Raw genomic sequence first — 19,610 nt, 5'->3', positions numbered from 1 at the left:
CTGGGATGGTGCTTCGGTCCTTTTGTACTAACCCATCCTTGCTCAATTACCAGCAGCCCTGAGCCCCGTTCTGCCCTTCTTTGTGGCACCAGGACTCCCTTGGTCTTGGAGCTAGGTGAGATACAAGGGTTTATTTCCTGGTGACCTTGAAGTTTGACGTCAGAGCCAATACTGTGGCAGATGGTGGGACCCGAGGCTTATTCCGTGATTAAAAGTCATTTCTTGGATCATATCTGTGTTTCCCAGTCTGGAGCAGTGGGAATACGGCCACCATGGTGACCTTGACCACGGGTGGAGGAAGGAGGGGAGAGGAGTGATTCACTGTGCATCTTCCCTGTGTGATACCAGCCTGAGGACTCAGGATGCGTTGGACCCTATTTTAGTCTCCGGAATTTGTCATCATCCAATGCTATCTTCCCCACTACGCAGAAGTGGAGAGGGATTGGGGGCAGGCCTCTGTCTCCAAGGAGACTGTGATGATGTCCCACTAGGGGCAATTTGGAAGTGGACATACTTAGAGGGCTGAGGAACGCCTCGGATTTGACCCCTGCAACTCCCGTGTTAGGGCCTTTCTCTTACCCGCTTTGGGGCTTAGGAAGACTAGCCAGCCCCTTTTTAGAAGGGGAAACTGAGGCCCAGAAAGGGCAGGGAATCCCCTTGGGTCACAATGTGCCGCCAGGAAGAGTCAGGATGGGCTGAATCCAGGATTACGCTCCCTTGGCTTTCCCTCAAAGCTCAGGAAGCCCCTCCTAGCTCCATTCTCCTTTGAGCTTTCCATCAAACCTGTCCTAGCGCCGGTGACCCTTTTGAACGCCCTCAGCGTCGCTGCTCCGAGACTTCCCCTTTAAGGCGCTCTTCCCCTTTAAGATTCACGGCGTCTTAAGGCCCCGCCCCTACAAACTGCTTTGCGCTGGGCAGCGACTGCGGCGCGGCCGCCACGGCCCCTTTAAGATCGAACCCCGCCCCTGGCTTCCCGCTCCCTCCTTTCCCCTCCCCCTTCAGCCCGCACCAGGTGCCCCGCGGGTCGTACGGTGCGGCGCGCGACGGTGAGCGCAGGGTCCCCAGGGGGCGCGAGGACGCGTTCCCTGTCTTCCCCCGTCCTGGCCTGGTCCTCGCGGGTCCCGGGGGCGGAGCTGGAGCTGCGACTGGGGCGGGGGAAATGGGTGGTCCGGAGCTCAGGAGGGGTGGGCCGGGACACGCCGAATGCGGGGGAGGGGCTCAGGTGACTTACGGGGAAGGAATGGCTCCCCGCGGAGCTGGCCGGACGACGGGGGGGTCTGGGGGACTGGGCTTACGTTTTGGCGGCGTTCCCACTCTTCCTTACCCGTCCAATGCCCCGGTACAGCCCAATTGCGGAATTGTCCCCCTTAGTCCCCTGGGGTCCAGGCCCCTCTGTGGGGGGCGGCTGCCGGCCTATGCCGCCGCCTGAGACCTTAGTCGTGGAGGCCGCTGGAGAGGCCCAGGCTGAAAGCGGTGGCCTTTGAGGGGGGCGGCAGGAGGGCACCGGCGCCCTCTCGGACTCCTGGCAGAGGTGGGGGCCATAGCAAAAGGCACAGGGGTGGAGGGTGGCGAGTGGCTAACAACCTGGGACAGACGTCTGCCCGTCTCCCCCCAGACACCGGCTGAGTTGTGGGTTGGGGAAGGATCTGGCAGCGGGACCTCAGTTCCAAACCTTCTCTGCCCGTCAGTGAGCTGGCGGTCACCATGGCAATGCGGGAGCTGGTGGAGTCCGAATGCGGGGGTGCCAACCCGCTCATGAAGCTGGCCGGGCACTTCACCCAGGACAAGGCCCTTCGGCAGGAGGGGTTGAGGTCTGGCCCTTGGCCCCCAGGAACCCCGGCCTCTGAGGTGGTGAGTGTTCTTGAGGTAGAAAACTCAAGTGGTGGCATGGGATGGAGGGGCCCGATGAACACTTTGGCATAACTGCATTTTCTGTTGTGTTGCAGATAATAGTAGTTATCACTTAATGAGTGTTTACTTAACACTGTACTAAGCATTGTACATCTTTATACAGGTGACGGCAGTCATTTTGTAGGTGAAGAAACGGGCTCAGAGAAATTTTGTGACTTGCCCAAGGTCACTCTAAATGCTAGAGCTGGAATTTGAACTCAGATTAACTGAGTTGTGTTTGTGGACTTCATTACTGTACCATTTTGCTTCCCTTTCTTTTCTTAGGTCTCTAAGCCTTTGGGAGCAGCCTCTGAAGATGAGGTAAACATGCCAGTCTCTTCTGCCTCATTTTTCTTTTGTTGTGTTTTTACTTTAAACTTGGCTTATCTGCATTTCACTCTTTGGAGCTTCCTGACCAAATGAGATTTGCCTTATTTCTTCTCCTGCTTGTTTTTAGAAATCTATTCTTTGAGTATTTCCAAATCTGTAGTTTCTGTGTTTCCCTTTCCTCGTGTTTGATGTTAGTGTCTCCCGTTCATGGGCCCTATCTCTTGTTGAGTTCATTTCATCATCTTTCTCCTGGCAGTTGGTGGCTGAATTTCTTCAGGACCAGAATGCACCACTTGTATCCCGTGCCCCTCAGACCTTCAAGATGGATGACCTCCTGGCAGAGATGCAGGAGATTGAACAGTCAAACTTCCGCCAGGCACCCCAGAGAGGTGGGTCCAGAGTCTGGTGGGAGGGCAGATCACCATCTTCTGTGCAGATAGGACCAAGGGGGTTCCATATTTGGATGCTGCTGGCATTAGGGAATTGAGATGCAGAAGGAGACAAAAGGGATAAAGTGTTTTCATGTGCACTCTGGGTTCCTGAGGCATGATAGAATGATATGCATTTCTTTTTTTTCTTAGTTCTCTCTCTTTCTTTTAAGCTCCTGGTGTGGCAGATTTGGCCTTGTCTGAGAACTGGGCCCAGGAGTTTCTTGCAGCTGGAGATGCTGTAGATGTAACTCAGGATTATAATGAGACAGACTGGTCCCAGGAATTCATCTCTGAAGTTACAGGTGAGGCTTGTCGTGGGTAAACCTAAAGTGGTTCATATGGGGCAAAGTTCTATTCTGTTCCCCCAGTTCATCTTAGGATATAGAGCGATTTCAGCTTCTATAACTTTTCTGGACTCTTGACTCATTTCTGTAGGGCACTGAACCTGCTTTCCCTTAGGTGATAATAGGGAGTTATTGAAACTTAATGTGAAAGAGGGGACTGGGTTTGAACTGGGTAGGAGATTTTGGAGATTATATCTATGTATCTCTTTATAGCTCTACTTAAAGAGAGAATGTAAGAGAGGATGAGGAGAGAGAACACGAGGAGTTAGGTACTCTTTTGTTATCTGGAACTTTACTGCTGTAGTTTGGTGGTGAGGATCCACAGATTGGATGCATGGCAGTGTTGCTCGGGAAGAAATACTAAGCATAGCCAGTGGGATTCTGGCATTAAGTGCCCTTGAACAGGGACGCCTGGGTGGCTCAGGCGGTTAAGCGTCTGCCTTTGGCTCAGGTTGTGATCCCAGGGTCCTGGGATCGAGTCACACATCAGGCTCCTTGCCAGCAGAGAGCCTGCTTTTCCCTGTGCCTGCCGCTCCCCCTGCTTGTGCTCTCTCTCTCTCTCTCTGAGAAATAAATAAATATAATCTTAAAAAAATAAAAGTCCTCTTGAACAGAGTTCGGGCCTTGGAAAATGGAATTGTGTTCAAGGGCTTGAAGTATGAGGTCTTAGAGGGCAAAGACCGTATCCTGATGATAATAATAAAATTCATAATAATAGCCAATGTGTACTTACTATGTTCTAGGCTTTGTATTAAGTGCTTTCAGTGTATTATCTGTTTAATCCCCATGAGAATTCTTGAGGTAGCTACTGTTTTTATTCCCAGCATATAGATAAGAAAACAGGCTTTAAGATTAAGTGATTTGCCCAAGGTGATACAGTTTTGTAAGTGGTGGAGTTGGGATTTGACTCTGGGTTTGAATGATTCCAGACCCTGTGGGCTGAACCACGGTGCTCAGGCCTGCACCCGAAGCTCTTCAGGGTCCCAGCCTAGTTCTCCGTCTTTGAGAGTGTCCATGCTCATCCTGTCCTTTGGGACTGATTCTTCTCCCCCAAGCCTGTCTGATTAGGGGCATGGGGGAAGGACATTCTCTTCAGCTTTCCTCTTCCTCATTGCTTCCAAAGAGAAGCACTTGTTAGCTTTTTTCCAATTTAAGAAATTAAGAATAACAAGAGATACAAATGGACAAAGTTACAAAGATTCTAGACTCTCAGGGCATCCCCATCGTCATAGTTCTTGAACATTCCTGAGATCATTAATGGCACCTAATTGTTTTCTTCCGCCATTGTTTTTATTCTCTAAAAATAGGGCTTTCCGTCTCTAGGAAAAAAACCCCAAATCTAACAACTAAAACTCATCTTTAATAAAAGCTGTTGATCTCTTTTATCATGACTACCTTTCCCACCCGTAAGTTGGAGTTTAAGGTAGAATAATAGATATTCTTGGTTTCATTAATAGTACTTTGCACTTTATAATCTTCATTTGGTCTTCACAGTTACACTTACCTTGTAGGTATTCCTTCCCCATTTTATAGATAAGGAAACTGAGATTTGGAAGGGTTAAATACTTTGTTCAAAGTCACTCAGTAACAGAGATGACATTCGGACTCCTGTCTTTCTGACTCTAGGCTCCATACTTAGAGCCATTACGCTATCATTGAGAATCTTCTTCAGGGAACTGCCTCAAGTGAAAATCTGAGTTGTAACAAACACCCTCCACCAGATAAACTCAGTTTTTCATACAAACCTTAGACTTAAATGCGATCTCCTTATCGTAGAGAGACGACTTTTGTAATGTGTGGGCATCTGTCATTTTTGGGAACTCAGAAAAAAAAAAGTCATTGCTACTATAAGCATTGAGATTGATGAGATTTTTGTTATAATTACCAGAATTGCTTGCAATCAGTGAAATCTTCCTTAACCTGTAAATGAAAAACAACTTTAGAAAAATGTGTTGGACCTCTCTTACTTGTTAAGTCCTCTTTGGGAGATTTCTTCTGTTTTATACATTCTTTTGGGACTGTGCCTGCTTCATGGAGGCAGGGAGATGGAGAGCTGGAAAGGGAAATTGAGCTATTTGGGGCCTGCCTTCATGAAAATGCCAATTGCAGTAGTTATTGCTTTGTATGGACCTTCAGTATTTATTGAATTGAGATCTGGGAGAAAGCTAAAGGAAATTAATTTTCTGATCATTCATTTTTTATTATCCTCATAATGTTTGTGGCTGATATTATATTGATGATACAGATTACCTATTGCTTTATGGATAAGTAGACTTCAAGATAAAAGGAGGTTATATTTAAATCTTTATTATCTTCAAATCCCTGTTGTTATGATTCTAGACTCAAGTTTAAAAGGAGCCTTGACAGTTCATTTTTTTTCTTGTTTTAATGTTTTATTTGGAAATAATTATAGTTTCACTGGAAGTTGCCAAAAAATGTAGAGGAAAGTTCTGTGTATCTTTTACTGTTTTCCCTAGTGGTAATATTTTGCATAACTGTTAGTTTATGTACAGTATCAAAGTCAGGCAATTGCCATTGGTACAGTCCACAGAGTTTATTAAATTGTAGCAGTTTTACATGCCTTTGTGTGTGTTTATGGTTTTATACCACTTTATCATGTGTGTAGATTTGTGTAACTACCACCACAATCGAGTTACAGAATTCTTCCATCACCACTTGAAGCTCATTTTTGAGTCTGCTGTATTTCTTGATGCAGTCCACCCCCGACCCCTGGCCCTGAGTCTCCTGGGCCAAATAATTCTACATCTTGTACTGTAGGGATGAAATACGTCTTTAAGGGGTTTTGAATTTAGACAGCCTCAGCTAACATGGTGTGTGAGGTTCCTGTGGTAATCTTAAGAGAGAAAGCTGCACTTTCCTCGGACAGGTGGTAGGCAGCAGGAGCAGATGATAAGTGGCAATAGATCTCCCCCAATGGCAGCAGAAGAGGCTGTGGAAGAAAACGAGTAACCATCTCATTGCGATGTTTTCTACTTTCGGTATGGGTTTGCTGTGAGCAGACAGTACTGATAATAATAACTAACATTTGTTACTCTGTGCTTTATGTATGCATTATCTCACTTGGTCTTTGCAAGAATCCCTACGAGGTAGCTATTATTATCTCTATTCTACAGATAAGGAAAGGGAAACTTATTGGTGAAGTACCTTGCACAGTGAATAAGTGGTGTTGTTGGGATTTGAGTGCCCGGTAGGCTGATCTGGAACCTACATTCTTTACCATTGGGCTATTTAGCAAACTCAGAAACCTTTATGTTAGGTAAGGGTGGGAAATTCTGAGTTTTTGACTTTGGAGCTTGGGCTAGATGTGCCAAGGAACACACAATGAGAAACTAAGTAAGACAACATTCTGAATTGGGTATTTGGTATCTAGGTTGTTGGTTCTAACTCTACTAATTTATGTGACCCGGGATAGCCCCTTCCCGTCTGTAGGTCTTAATTGTTTCAATCTCAGGTACCCAAGTGGATCTGATTTTCTGTAAGAATTTCTCAAAAAATAGCATGAAGGCTAAATAGAATTCTTTTGGTCATTTCATTTTGACTCCTTTGTCGGAGCAGGTTCCCAATGCCAGAAAATTGAGGTTTGTGGCTAATATGGCCAAATACCAGATTTCAGATATTTGAGGATGAGTTTTCTCACCTCTGGGATTTTTGTCTAATCTGCCTCATGTCTCTTTTAAAGTCCAGATGCTTTGTATTTTTTCCATTGTTTCTTGTCCTTGAAAGGAGCATTTCACAGAAACAGTATTCTCTATAATCTGAGGAGCACTTGTGGCCAGAGTATGCTTCTGCAAAATCCTCTAGTTGAAAGGAAGGAGTGACTGGAGAGTAAGGAGGAGGGGTGGCTAGTTTTCAACAGAACGGGGCAAAGGGACCAGGAGGCATTGTAATGTCTACTTAAGTATTAAGTATCTCCTTACTAGGTCTCCACTCTTGAGCCAACAGTCTAGTTGGGGCAAAGGAAAGAGAAATGTTGTCTATAAGAACTAGTGAGGGAATCTGTGTAAAAATATTGAGAGTCCTTGAAGTTAAGGGATTGTATGATCAAAAAAAATCATCAACTACATCTTTTATTATATTAGTAATTTTTATTAATTATAATTAGGTGTATTTTGAGAGTCTGGGGATCCTTTTTTTTTTTTTTTTCAGATTTTGACATTACTTTCTCAGATGTTGTGTTTACTTTGTTGAAATTGTTCAGGCAAAGTCTTGGTAAATAGAATAGACAGTTCTGTTACATATTTAATACTAAGGGGATGAATCTGCCTTCTCATGTTAAAAGCAATGACAGATCTTTAAACTGGGGACAAAGATAGGATGACCACTTCAGTGTTGATGTGGAAAGGTATGGATGCAGAGCAGAAGGAAAGCATACCGCAGGCTCCTGCCTTCTCTGTGTTTACTCATTCTTGAGGGCACCTTTGAACAATGTCTTAATGCTTTTGTTTTGTTTTAGTTTGGGTTTGTTTCCGGCCCCAAAATAGTACAGGACAAAGCCCTGGAGGTTGAGAAAGGGTTTGGCGCCCTCATTCCATCTGTTGCCTTGGTATGTTTATTATGATGTTGCAGTGGCACCCTTTGTCACTAGAGCTTCTGAGACAATTTCTAGAATTACACTTAAAAACATAGCCCTCAAAATGAATCAAAAGTGACAAGTCAGACTAGTGTTTCTTCCTGGGGTGGGGGTGCGGTCTGAGGGAGCCTGTAAACCTTCTGTGTCGTGATCGGGGTGGTGGTGATCTGAGTGTATTCATGTGTAGGAGTTAATAAAGCAGTACATTTATGTTTGGTACACTGTATGTACTTTCATGTTTGCATGTTACAGCTCAGCTAAAAAAATGGAACAGACATCCAATGAGAGGAGTGGACCAATGTATTTTTAAATTCTAGCCCAGCATTCTGCTTCTCAGATTCTCTAGGTAGTTATATTAAGATGAAATATGAGGCTTGTTTTCTTGGGAGAGGGTGAACTCTCCCAATGGAGAACGGACCAGAGGTTTGGTTAAGGAGCAGGACCTCTTCTGTTCTCCCTTAGCTCCTTACCAGTTGTCTGCAGTACCTTTGCGGAAGTTGGAGGCCCTAAGTGCCTGCTATTTCTTATTGAAGTCTCTGGCACTTCAAGCAAAAGGGTTTGGTCTATACTCCTTTCCTGAGTCTCCTCATTTGTTCTCGTTTCCAGCTCCGTAAACTTCCACCCCAGGCCCCTGGAAGTGGGTTGCATATTGAGAATTCAGTAGTGTTTTCTTTTGACCAGGAGTCTCTGAGGGATTCAGTAGGATCTGCTCTGCTTTGGCTTAGGTACGAGGGTCAGTTGAGTATGTGTCATACTCTTCCTTTCCCTGATCCCTCACTGAGCCCTGTGTGATTTCTCCACCTCTGCTCCTTGCAGATCCTTTGTCTGTGTCCCCTGCCCGCTGGGCTGAGGAATATTTGGAACAGTCAGAGGAGAAGCTGTGGCTGGGAGAGCCTGAGGGAACAGCAGCCACGGATCGCTGGTGAGTCCAGCTACTTCTTCCTGGATGGATCCCTGTGAAAGGAGTACTAGATAGTTTTTCCAGCCTCCCTCACCTCCTCCAACTACATTCTCAAACCCACTTGCAGTCCCCTCATTTTCTATGTTAAGGTTCCCACTTGTATTATTACCCCTAGAAATTTGTCTCAGATACAATTGAGTTAAGAATCCTAAGTGTCCTAATCAGAAGTTCCTAACTTTACCGTCTGCACCCCCTCCCTCTTTACTTTGGAGGCTGCTACTGTATTCCTTCTCTCTACAAACAGGTGCTTGGGAATGGGAAGGATAAAAGAATGTAGCTAGTGCTTTGCCACTTCTGCCCAAGTGTCCTTTTTTAATGTAAATTGGAATTGTAGGTCTTCAATGAGAGAGTAGAGTCGTGTCACCCCCCCTCCCCCCCACCAACTGTGATTGCCATGGGCTGGGAGTAGGGAATAGTGTGGGAAGGTGGTGGCAGACTAGTGGGTGGAGCTAGTTTGTCCTTACCTGTTCCAGGTACGATGAGTATCATCCTGAGGAGGATCTGCAGCACACAGCCAGTGACTTTGTGGCCAAGGTGGATGACCCCAAATTGGCTAACTCTGAGGTGAGCCACATCCCACTGCTGCTTTGCCCAGCAGAGCTGGTCTTGGAAATCAAATACTCTTACCCCAGTTTAAAGAGAAGGAAATAAGATCCGAAGTCCGTTCCTTCCTGTCTGGAGAACAGAGACTTAGGATCCTCCTTCTTCCTTCCAACATTCTTTCCCTCATTTCCTTGCATACTAACCCTTTCGCTTTTCTGTGTCTTCTCAAATCTTTAAGGCCAGAAATCCCTTTCTTTTTGCTCTCGACGTTTTTCAGGGTCTTTAGCAAATCTTGTCTGCAGCTAGAGATGGTCAGGGGGAGGGGTAAGTGCAGGCTTCTCTTGGGCATGGTTGAGAGTGCACACCTGGAAGTCCTCTCCCAAGTGGCCTATGTGTGTCTCTGTGCCCCAGTTCCTGAAATTCGTGCGGCAGATTGGCGAGGGGCAGGTGTCCCTGGAGTCCGGTGCAGGGTCGGGCCGAGCTCAGGCAGAACAGTGGGCAGCAGAGTTTATACAGCAGCAGGTAGGACATTGTCACTTCCCAGTCCCACTTCAGAGCTGGCTGGTGCCCCAGGCCTTGGGTTCAGTGTTCAGTGGTCCCAGATGGGGAAGGGATTTTATTGCCAGCTTGTCTTGGTAGCATCCAGGTCCTGAGTGGGTGGGAAAGAGATTCTGAGACTGTTCTCAGAAGTGTCCAGGTTGCTGGTGTTTAGTGGGTGTTCAGTCAGTAGAAAGTTGGCGGTGGTATGACCATCCCTCTTTGTCACAGGGTACATCAGAGGCCTGGGTTGACCAGTTCACAAGACCAGGAAACACAGCTGCCCTTGATATGGAGTTTGAACGAGCCAAGTCAGCTATAGAGGTGAGAGCAGGTAGCACAGGAGACACCTCAAGGGAACACACTCCATTGGAGAGTTGGTGTTGGAACATCACAGATGATGAACATTGTATGCCATAGTGTTCCTGGACCCTCTGTGTCAGAACTGCTGGGGGTAGGATGGGTAACTACCAAAAATGCAAATCCCAGGACATCACCTTCCACTGCAGAATCAGAATCTGGGGGTAGGATCTAGGAATCTGCATTTAAAAAAAGCTCTTCAGGGGCTCTTGGACCCTTTGAAATTTAAGATTTACTGCCTTAAGGGGTCCATCTGAGTGGCGCTGAGGGTGGGGTGGGGCGGTCATGATGGATCTCCTTTTTCTACCTGCCTTCCCTTCCTTACAGTCTGATGTCGATTTCTGGGACAAGTTGCAGGCAGAGTTGGAGGAGATGGCGAAACGGGACGCTGAGGCTCACCCCTGGCTTTCTGACTATGATGACCTCACGTCTGCTTCCTACGATAAGGTAAGAACCCAGTTCTCAGATGGCAGGGTTTCCTTGTTTTGTTGTTTCTCCTCTAATCCTGAATTTGAAGGGTACTTACTTTCAAGTAATGACTTCTTTGAGCCCCTTTCTATGAAAGAAAGTCTGAATCATTCCCTTATCCCACTGTTCTTCAGTAATTGAAGGTATGCCTTATTCTTAGGACATGCAGATTAATAATAATAGACTGTCCTTGTCAAATAACGATAAGATGGTGACATAATACCTGTGACATAGATTTGCACATGATGCATTCAGAACACAGATGAAGGAGCTCTGCTTTGGAGGTTGATTTGAGAACATTTTTGAGATCGGTAACTCCTAGAGAGTGGTAATTGGTAGACTATCTCTCTGTCTCCATATCTTAATATCTATTTACCTTTTTTAACTCACAAATTTATTTTAAATTTGGATCTGTTTCTCTAAGTACTGACCACTTGTGCCAATTTAGGGTGTTTGCAAAGAATTACATTAAAGTGTTAGGAAAATTTCCCAATAGTCATTGGTCAAAGATGATCTAATTTTGTATATAGCATAGACTTTGAAGCATATGCTATTTCAGAGGTATCACTGTAGAAAAAAATCTACTTGGAAGTTGTAGGGTATTTAGGGATGTGGTTAATAATTGAGCTTCTGAGTTGAAGCATCAGGTGGAAGGGAGAGAATTGTTGGGTTTTGAAAGAAGCAAAACAGGAATTGGGGAGGTGAGTAGTGATACCTCTTCTCAGCTCAGATCTGGTTGGGAAAGGTTTCTGGGGCTAAAACCAGCACCTGAGATGTAAAGCAGGATGCTGGAGGTAGATCTTGACATCAGGGAGCTGTGTGTGCAAAGATAAGGAAGAGTAAAATTCAAGAAAACTTTGAAAAAGTCTAGCATTTGAAAGCCAATGAAAAACTTAGTACTGGGAAAAATAGGATTTTGTTTACTATTACAATCTGATTTTTTATGAGTTATCCTATTACATGTAATAGAAAACAGCTTACTTGATCCTGCCCTGTGTTTTGCCATAATAAGAGTTTCTTCTGTAGAATTCTGAGGAGGAAGAACTCAAGGAAATACCTGGAGATAATACATTTATTAATTTGTATTAGCAATTTGGTAAGTTGCATAGGTTCTATCAACTTACAAATGGCAAATTATAAATTTTAGATGAAAATTTCTGTGCTTTTGATAAATATAGACATAGCACTGATTTTATATGAGTAGCATTTTTTACTCTTATGTTAATGACTTGCTAGGTGGAATAAAATTTTTTTGAATAAAGTTTTTTTTAAATTTTATTTTATTATGTTAATCACCATACATTACATCGTTAGTTTTTGATGTAGTGTTCCATGATTCATAATTTGTGTATAACACCCAGTGCTCCATGCAATACATGCCCTCTTTAATACCCAACACCAGGATAACCCATCCCCCCAACCCCTTCCCCTCTAGAACCCTCAGTTTGTTTCTCATGGTTCATCTCCCTTGAATAAAGTTTTTAATTCAAAACTTAATGTTTTTAGATTCTTGAACCCTATTTGATCTCATTGATACCTTGAGATATTGCAGATTTAGAACTAGAAATATTTGTATTAATGTTCCACAGAAATGTGCTATACTTTGTTGCTCACTAATAATGAACAATACAGATTTTATCTGGCTTTGTGCTAACTATTACTGAATTATATGTCAATAGTGCTTTTTTTGTTTTTAAATGTGAATCTGACCCTGATTGTCCTATAAATTCATGGGTCTCTGAAAACGCTATTTTTTACTGGATGGTCCTTAAATTTTCAAGACAACTTAACATGTGTAGCTCAAGCAGATAGTGTATCCTTTTAGCATAAAGGAGAAGTTTCTGTGATGGGCAGACTCTTAGTAGTGATCCTGTTTTTGCTGTGTGATCCTGTGAGATTTTGGAGTAGACCAGACAGTGGATCAGACCTAATGACCGGCTCAGATGAGACTTTTTAGGTTGCAACAGCGATCATAAGCTCGTGCCCCATTCTTTGGTGGGCTGTTGAAGCTTCCTCCAGCATATTCTTGTTCCTATTTCTGCAGGTACTCTGATTGTGAAAAATTCCTCTCTGATCAGCAATTGATAAAACAGCAAGGAGGCTAGACAGCACAGACGAGAGGGCACTTAGAGAACATTGTGATTGCAACCTGATGGCCTTGATGTGTTACATTGTCTTTTCAGGATAATACCCATTTTATGAAGAGTATTTTATGCTTTTTGGTAATAAGACTTGGGTGAATATTCTCATTTGATGCTCTCAGTAGCTCTGAGAAGCAGGAATTAATTTCATTAGGAAATTGTGTTACGGATGACAGTGATCTCTCTTTCCTACAGGGTGGCTTAAAACATGGATTGATAATAGATAGTAGTTGAGATTGAATGCAGGGGGATTTATTTCCTGGAAACTGATAATCTAGGGTAGGGGTCAGCAAACTATGGCCCGCAGGTAAATCTGGCCTGCCACCTGTTTTTGCCTGGCCTGTGAACTGATAGTGGTTTTAACATTTTTAAATGGTTGAAAAAAAGAGAAAAGTACTGTGACATGTGCAAATTATATAAAATTCAAGTTTCAGTGTCCATAAATAAAGTTTTATTGGAACACAGTCATACTTATTTGCTTACCTATCTGTGGTTCCTTTCTCTCTCCAAAGGTGGAGGTGAGTAGTTGTGACAAAATATTTATTTATTTATTATCTGGCCCTTTACAGAAAAGGCTTGCTGATTCCTGGTCTAGGGTCATTTTCTATCTTCTAAGTTTTCATATTGTACAGAGATATCCCAGGCACCTTACCTATTCTCAACATGAATATACTTTTAATACATTTATTTTTAATCCATCTCCTATTATATGTCTTGCTTTTTAGACTTCCATTGTAATTATCTAATTTCTGTTCATCACAGATAATTTATATCTGATGACTTATCATGGTTTAGAACTTGGCTGTTTAGATTTAAGTGTTTCCAGTTTTTTAGCAGGTCCACAGTAATAATGAAAAAGGGCCTCGCTCATGTCTGTATTATGTGTGGTTTCATTCTTATGTGTCCTTAGCTCTATTTAGAAGGGCTCTGCCTGGTATTTTGCATCTTGTTTTCATTCTGGTATATTGTTTGTGTTGGTAACCATTTACTCCCCAAAAAGAACATTTTATTTGCTTGTCCTAGTGACTCCCATTTTACCTTATTACCTCTTTGCCTAACATGAAATAGCAGTAGGCAAAGCTTTGCACGTAGCATCATAATTCTTTCCTTAAATGAGAAATCCTCAGCGAGAAGAGAATGGTGTTTTTCTGAAACATATTCTGCCATCAGGATTTTGGGATCTAGCTTTCATTTACTATCAGATAGAGATTAATATTAGTAACTTTTAAGAGTGCAATTAGGGAACAACTAAGATTTTCAAAGTGCTTCAACACATGTTATCCAGTCAATGCACACAATGATTCTGTGAGCTAGGTAAGAGTGGCATCTGAGTGGTAGGGCCTCTGACTCCAAATGGCATTTCCATTATTCATTTTCACACTGTTGTAGAAAAATAAGTGCCCTTTGAATAGCTAAGGAGAGCTTATCTCATAAGATAAGATCTCATAAGATCTGCTTATCTTAAGCAGATCCTGTAAGAAATGTGTTCCGTCCAGTGGTGAGAATCAAGGATGTGGAAATACAGGCCTTTAAGGACTTCCTAAAATTAGCTTATTCTCAGCATGGATCAGAGTTTGTAGACTTGCTTAGCTTTTCAGGAGATAGCAGCATGAGCATGATACTGAATGGATTTACTGTAGTCATAGATGATCTCCTTTCTAATATGGAAAACTTGCCAGCGTTTAATTCAGATACCTTTTTGGAGGTCTTCAACTTCTCCACCTCTGTCTTGGTTGTCATCTCCCATTCCTGCTGCTTTGACTGTGATGGCTCTTTCTTAGACAGGTTTTCACTTGGCTTCCTTTCCTTCTAGGGGTACCAGTTTGAGGAGGAGAACCCCCTGCGTGACCACCCCCAGCCTTATGAGGAGGGGCTCCGGCGACTTCAGGAGGGGGACCTGCCAAATGCTGTGCTGCTCTTTGAGGCAGCTGTGCAGCAGGATCCTAAGCACATGGAAGTGAGTGACTCATTACTCTGACTTCATATTAGAGACGGCTTCCATCAGTTTTGAGGGAAGCCCCACAGAGTAGTGCAGATAGATTAGGGCCTGGGTGATGGCCTGGGGTGGGGGAGTAAGAGTGAGATGGTGAGTGGAAGAAGCCAGAGGAAGGGAGGTTGGAAAGGTGAAGGCAGGAGTAATGGAATCTGACACCTTCTCTCTAGGCTTGGCAGTATCTGGGTACCACCCAAGCAGAGAATGAACAAGAACTATTAGCCATCAGTGCACTGCGGAAGTGAGTACATGAAAGGTGGGGTGAGGTGGTTCCCGGGCTCTCTAAATAGCCTTTTTTTTTTTTTTTAAGATTTTATTTATCCATTTGACAGAGAGAGACTCAGCGAGAGAGGGAACACAAGCAGGGGGAGTGGGAGAGGGAGAAGCAGACCTCCCACGGAGCAGGGAGCCCGATGCGGGGCTCGATCCCAGGACCCTGGGATCACGACCCGAGCCAAAGGCAGACACTTAACGACTGAGCCACCCAGGCGCCCCTCTAAATAGCCTTTAGAATGATAGGATTCTAAACCCAGATCCTTGTCTTCTTTCTGATCACTAGCAAGAGTGTTTTCTTGTGGTGAAGCTCTTAAGGTTTGGAGTGAATTGGAGATATCTGGTTCCATTCCTCATCAGCTTTTAATTTTATATGTGGGACCCTCACTGATTCCTTGGCTGCTAAAACATTCCCCTTCTCATATCTGTAATTTTTTTCAATAACTTCCATGTAGAGGATTCCTCTGTATCTTTAATCTGAGGGATTTGACAGGTGAGGCCGTTGTGACTCTGCATTCCATACCAGCTCTGCCCACCTCTGTCCAAACAGGTGTCTGGAGCTAAAGCCTGATAACCGGACGGCACTGATGGCGCTGGCTGTGAGCTTCACCAATGAGTCCCTGCAGCGACAGGCCTGTGAAACCCTGCGAGACTGGCTGCGCTACACACCGGCCTATGCCCATCTGGTCGCGCGCGGTGAAGAAGGGGCTGGGGGGCCAGGACAGGGCCCCAGCAAACGCATCCTGGGGTCTCTGTTGTCCGAGTGAGTGAAGGATTCCTGGGATGATAGATGGTAACCTGAGTTCCAGTAGGCGGAGGGCCTTGATTTTGGAAGCTTGGATGGATTGAGACTCAAGGACCTCAGAGTGGGATGGGAAACCCAGGATGCATGTGAAGGAGGTCTGCATTCTATGGTGCAGTGCTGGGATGAAATAGAAAAAACACGTTTCTAAAGTGAAATTTGAGAGTAGGAGGATGACTGATAGATTGATGAATCTTGGGGATATGAGTGACTAATTAAGGATTTGTTTTGGAAGGGTAGGAATACAGACACATCCATCCACCTATTTTTGCATGTTTTTTCTTTCCTATTTATGCAGCTCCCTATTTCTTGAAGTGAAAGAGCTCTTCCTGGCTGCTGTACGCCTGGACCCCACATCCATTGACCCGGATGTGCAGTGTGGCTTGGGAGTCCTTTTCAACCTGAGCGGGGAGTATGACAAGGCGGTGGACTGTTTCACAGCTGCCCTCAGCGTTCGTCCCAATGTGAGCCTCAGGGGAGGAACAGAAATAGGACGTGATTGCATCTTATTGAAGGATCATTTGTTGGGACCTTCGGGGTCCTGGGAGCTTCCGTTCCATATACTGATTGCCTTGGGAGAATTGGGCAAAGAAGGCTGGGAGTACAGGGTCACCTGGACTGGACGGCGGGGAGTCTGCATGACACGAGAGCAGTTACACTGTGTCACGCAATGAACAGCTGAGGAGAAAGGAAGGGATAGTAACATGTATTAGCTCAACAGAGTGGTGACCCGGGGAGGAATGGGTGGAATTGGATCGGAGCCTGGCTCTTGTCTCTAACCCTTCTTCATCTCTGTTCCAGGACTATTTGCTGTGGAATAAGCTAGGGGCCACCCTGGCCAACGGAAACCAGAGTGAAGAAGCAGTAGCTGCGTACCGTCGGGCCCTCGAGCTACAGCCTGGCTATATACGGTCCCGCTATAACTTGGGCATCAGCTGCATCAATCTCGGAGCTCACCGGTGAGAGCGTCTATTGAGTAATTAACGAATGAACTCTTTCTCCCTGCCTTTGACCCTAGCTCCTCATTCTCTGATCCTCTCTTTGACTAACTGGCCCCAGCTATCTCCCCATGCCAGCTGACCTGCCTCCTTCCAGTAATGTTCTGCTCACCAGCTCTCATTCTTCTTCCCAACAGGGAGGCTGTGGAGCACTTTTTGGAGGCCCTGAACATGCAGAGGAAAAGCCGGGGCCCTCGGGGTGAAGGGGGCGCCATGTCGGAGAATATCTGGAGCACCCTGCGTTTGGCATTGTCCATGTTAGGCCAGAGTGATGCCTATGGGGCAGCCGATGCCCGGGATCTGCCCACCCTCCTAGCTATGTTTGGCCTGCCCCAGTGACAGTGGGATGGGCTGCCCTGTGAGTGTCTGCTTGGAGGGGTCCCTGCTCTGGATGTGACTCCCTCTCCCCAAATGGGCCTACTAAGGGGGTGGGCTGATGATCACAAGCAGCATGGCCTCTCAGGAGCTGCCTCAACATAGGGGTGGGTGGTCTGTGTTCTTCCTACATCACTGTAGGAAAATGAGCTGTGTTGTCTCTGAGTCCCTTGGTAATTCAAGGGTTGGACAGCCAGCTACAGATCTCTCTGCTCATCATGCCCTTTCTTGGTGCTGCTTTTTGGGTAGGACCCAAAGATATAGGGTAACTGTTGTCATCAGCTGCCATTTCTGATAGGGTCTACCACATTTGTAATGTCTGTCCCTCTCCCACTTACTGGGAACTGATGATAGTACAGCTTTCTTGGGCATTGTGTGTGGCAGGTTCTTCTAACGTGCACCTCTGTGATGACTGTGTCTGGGATGGGATGTTAGGAGTTGGCCTGTTGGGTTGAAATGTTGCTTTGGCTCAGCAGAGCTGAGTTTTGATAGGGGTCCTCATAGTTCTCTTGCTCCTGGACCCATCCTGGTTGTAGCTCAGAGTCTTTGGGTACAATGCTGCATGCGCTATTGCTGGCATCATTATTGAGGGGTCCTTAGGAGTTGCTGGGGTCAGTTGTACAGAGTGCTTGTGTGGGGGGTAGGAGGATGGCATATTTGTGGAATGAACCTAGAAGGGACTAGATAGGGTCAGATTAAGGGCTCTGTTTTGGGGCCTTTGGTGGGAGGACAGAGCAGGTGGGCTGGGGGTGTGGTGAGTGCAGCCAGCCCTCCTCTTAGAAAGGCCTGCGAGTAGGAATTGAGTTAACTCTTCTAGAAAGTTGGTTCAGAAATGACAGTCTTGCCAAATTCCTAGCAAAGAGGCAGTTCAGTGTTACCATAAGCCTTTTGTTGTACTTCTTGAAATGTTTCTAGGGGAAAGCATTGAAAAATCCCCTTCCCCCATATTACCTCCACAAAGTGAAGATTGAGGGAGCAGCTTGGATTCTTCTCAACTGTCCCGTGCATGGGGAGATACACCAACCCCCAGAAATGACTGCTAAGCCTCTTGCCTTGTCTTCAGTAGCTAATGATCAGAGAAATTTTTTTTAAACTACCATGGTCCCAAGGTTCCATCCTGAAATTTATTTTTCTTTGTATGAATATGTGTAAATGATTTAAAAATAAAACTGTATGAATAAAGTTTGTATGAAGAATCAATGGAACTGACATGGGTGTGAGTTCTGTCAGGTGTGAAGTTGGGGTGTAGGAGGTGGGTTGGTGTTTGGAGGATTGGTATTTAACGGTTTTCCTCTTCTCTCTTCATTTCTCACATTTGGTATATTGATTACCCATCCATCCATCCAGTAACATTGAGCACCTAATATATGCCTGGGACTGTGAATAAGATGGACAAGGTCCCTGTGTTCTTGGAACTTAAAAGTTTAGCAGGAGAGACCACTGGTCAAAATCATGTATTTTTCATACTTGTGATAATACTATAAAGGGAAATAATGGTGTGTGATATAATTGGTATTGTTTTCATTCTGAATTACGGTAGTTTTTCCAATGCTTGTGCTTTCTAAAAGTTTTCATCTGGCTCTCCCTGGTTTTATTAGGAACCGTATCAAGAGTCATATAAAGATGGGTATTGATCCCGGGGAATTTTTTTTTTTTAGAGAGAGAGTGCAAGCAGGAGGGAGGGGCGGAGGGAGAGGGAGAGAGAATCGTAAGCAGGCTCCACGCTCAGCATGGAGTCTGACGTGGGGCTTGATCTCATAACCCTGAGATCATGACCTGAGCCGAAACCAAGAGTTGGATGCTTAGCCCACTGAGCCACCAGGTGCCCCTATCCTGGGGAAAAATTTTAAAATATAAACAAGTACTTATATTTGGAGATAAATGTCCATGGCCATGTTAGAATTGAATTAAAAAAAATGTCTAAAAGGGAATTAGTAAATTATCCAGATAGTGAAATATTTAGCTATTCCATTTATAGGACAATTTTTAATGACAATAAATGCTAACAATGAGAAAGAAAAGGTTGGCAAACTATTTACAGGTTGTCTCAAGAAAAACATGCAATGAAAAGAGACTAGGGAAATACCCCAGTATGCTAAAAGTGTGATCATGAGTGATTTTTTTCTCCTGCTTTGTTATATTTCTCTGTAATTTTCAATTTTTCTTAGTGCATGGGTAATAGTTTCATAGAAAAACCCAACAAAACACCATGGGGGCGGGGGCGCCTGGGTGGCTCAGTCGTTAAGCGTCTGCCTTCCGCTCAGGTCATGATCCCAGGGTCCTGGGATCGAGCCCCGCATCGGGCTCCCTGCTCCTCGGGAAGCCTGCTTCTCCCTCTCCTACTCCCCTTGCTTGTGTTCCCTCTCTCACTGGTCTCTGTCAAATAAATAAATAAAATCTTCAAAAAAAAAAAAAAAAAACCACCATGGGGGCGAAGAGAGGGGCATCTGTTGTTGCCACCTGGGTGATCTTGGGACAGCTGTGTCCTAGGTTCTGAAGGGCAGACAGGCAAAGCCACAGGCCTGGCTGTGGGTGAGGCAGGCTGAGGCAGCAATTTCTACAATGGCTTGAGA

General features: G+C 44.9%; 2 protein-coding genes across 8 annotated transcripts in view; both read left to right on the top strand.

Annotated features, from left to right (window-relative positions):
- CLSTN3 (calsyntenin 3) overlaps window positions 1–1,768 on the top strand; it is a 45,150-nt gene extending 43,382 nt beyond the window's left edge. Inside the window, exon 19 of the mRNA XM_035028310.1 lies at window positions 1,689–1,768. The gene's annotated coding sequence lies outside the window, so the exon portion shown is untranslated. The remainder of the gene's footprint in view (window positions 1–1,688) is intronic.
- PEX5 (peroxisomal biogenesis factor 5) overlaps window positions 1–18,237 on the top strand; it is a 36,284-nt gene extending 18,047 nt beyond the window's left edge. For 2 of the 7 annotated variants that reach the window (XM_035028313.1, XM_035028312.1), the window contains exons 2-16: window positions 1,689–1,851; window positions 2,176–2,211; window positions 2,477–2,609; window positions 2,822–2,953; window positions 8,403–8,508; window positions 9,021–9,111; window positions 9,502–9,612; window positions 9,859–9,951; window positions 10,315–10,434; window positions 14,410–14,553; window positions 14,760–14,830; window positions 15,413–15,625; window positions 15,963–16,128; window positions 16,466–16,623; window positions 16,800–18,237. In XM_035028313.1, coding sequence (XP_034884204.1) covers window positions 1,705–1,851; window positions 2,176–2,211; window positions 2,477–2,609; window positions 2,822–2,953; window positions 8,403–8,508; window positions 9,021–9,111; window positions 9,502–9,612; window positions 9,859–9,951; window positions 10,315–10,434; window positions 14,410–14,553; window positions 14,760–14,830; window positions 15,413–15,625; window positions 15,963–16,128; window positions 16,466–16,623; window positions 16,800–17,001 — 1,923 coding nt within the window. In that variant the 5' untranslated portion in view covers window positions 1,689–1,704 and the 3' untranslated portion in view covers window positions 17,002–18,237. Of the gene's footprint in view, window positions 1–924; window positions 1,047–1,512; window positions 1,532–1,688; window positions 1,852–2,175; window positions 2,212–2,476; window positions 2,610–2,821; window positions 2,954–8,402; window positions 8,509–9,020; window positions 9,112–9,501; window positions 9,613–9,858; window positions 9,952–10,314; window positions 10,435–14,409; window positions 14,554–14,759; window positions 14,831–15,412; window positions 15,626–15,962; window positions 16,129–16,465; window positions 16,624–16,799 lie in introns of those variants that run through there. The other 5 variants (XM_035028315.1, XM_035028311.1, XM_035028314.1 and 2 more) reach the window with 5 other exon arrangements.
- Window positions 18,238–19,610: the final 1,373 nt, after the last annotated feature.

This window comes from Mirounga leonina, unplaced genomic scaffold, assembly GCF_011800145.1.
Source record: "Mirounga leonina isolate KUSES-001 unplaced genomic scaffold, KU_Mleo_1.0 Mir_201, whole genome shotgun sequence".
NCBI classification, from domain to species: domain Eukaryota; kingdom Metazoa; phylum Chordata; class Mammalia; order Carnivora; family Phocidae; genus Mirounga; species Mirounga leonina.
Note: the sequence above shows the minus strand (reverse complement) of the source record. Positions and strands in the feature narration are given on the sequence as shown.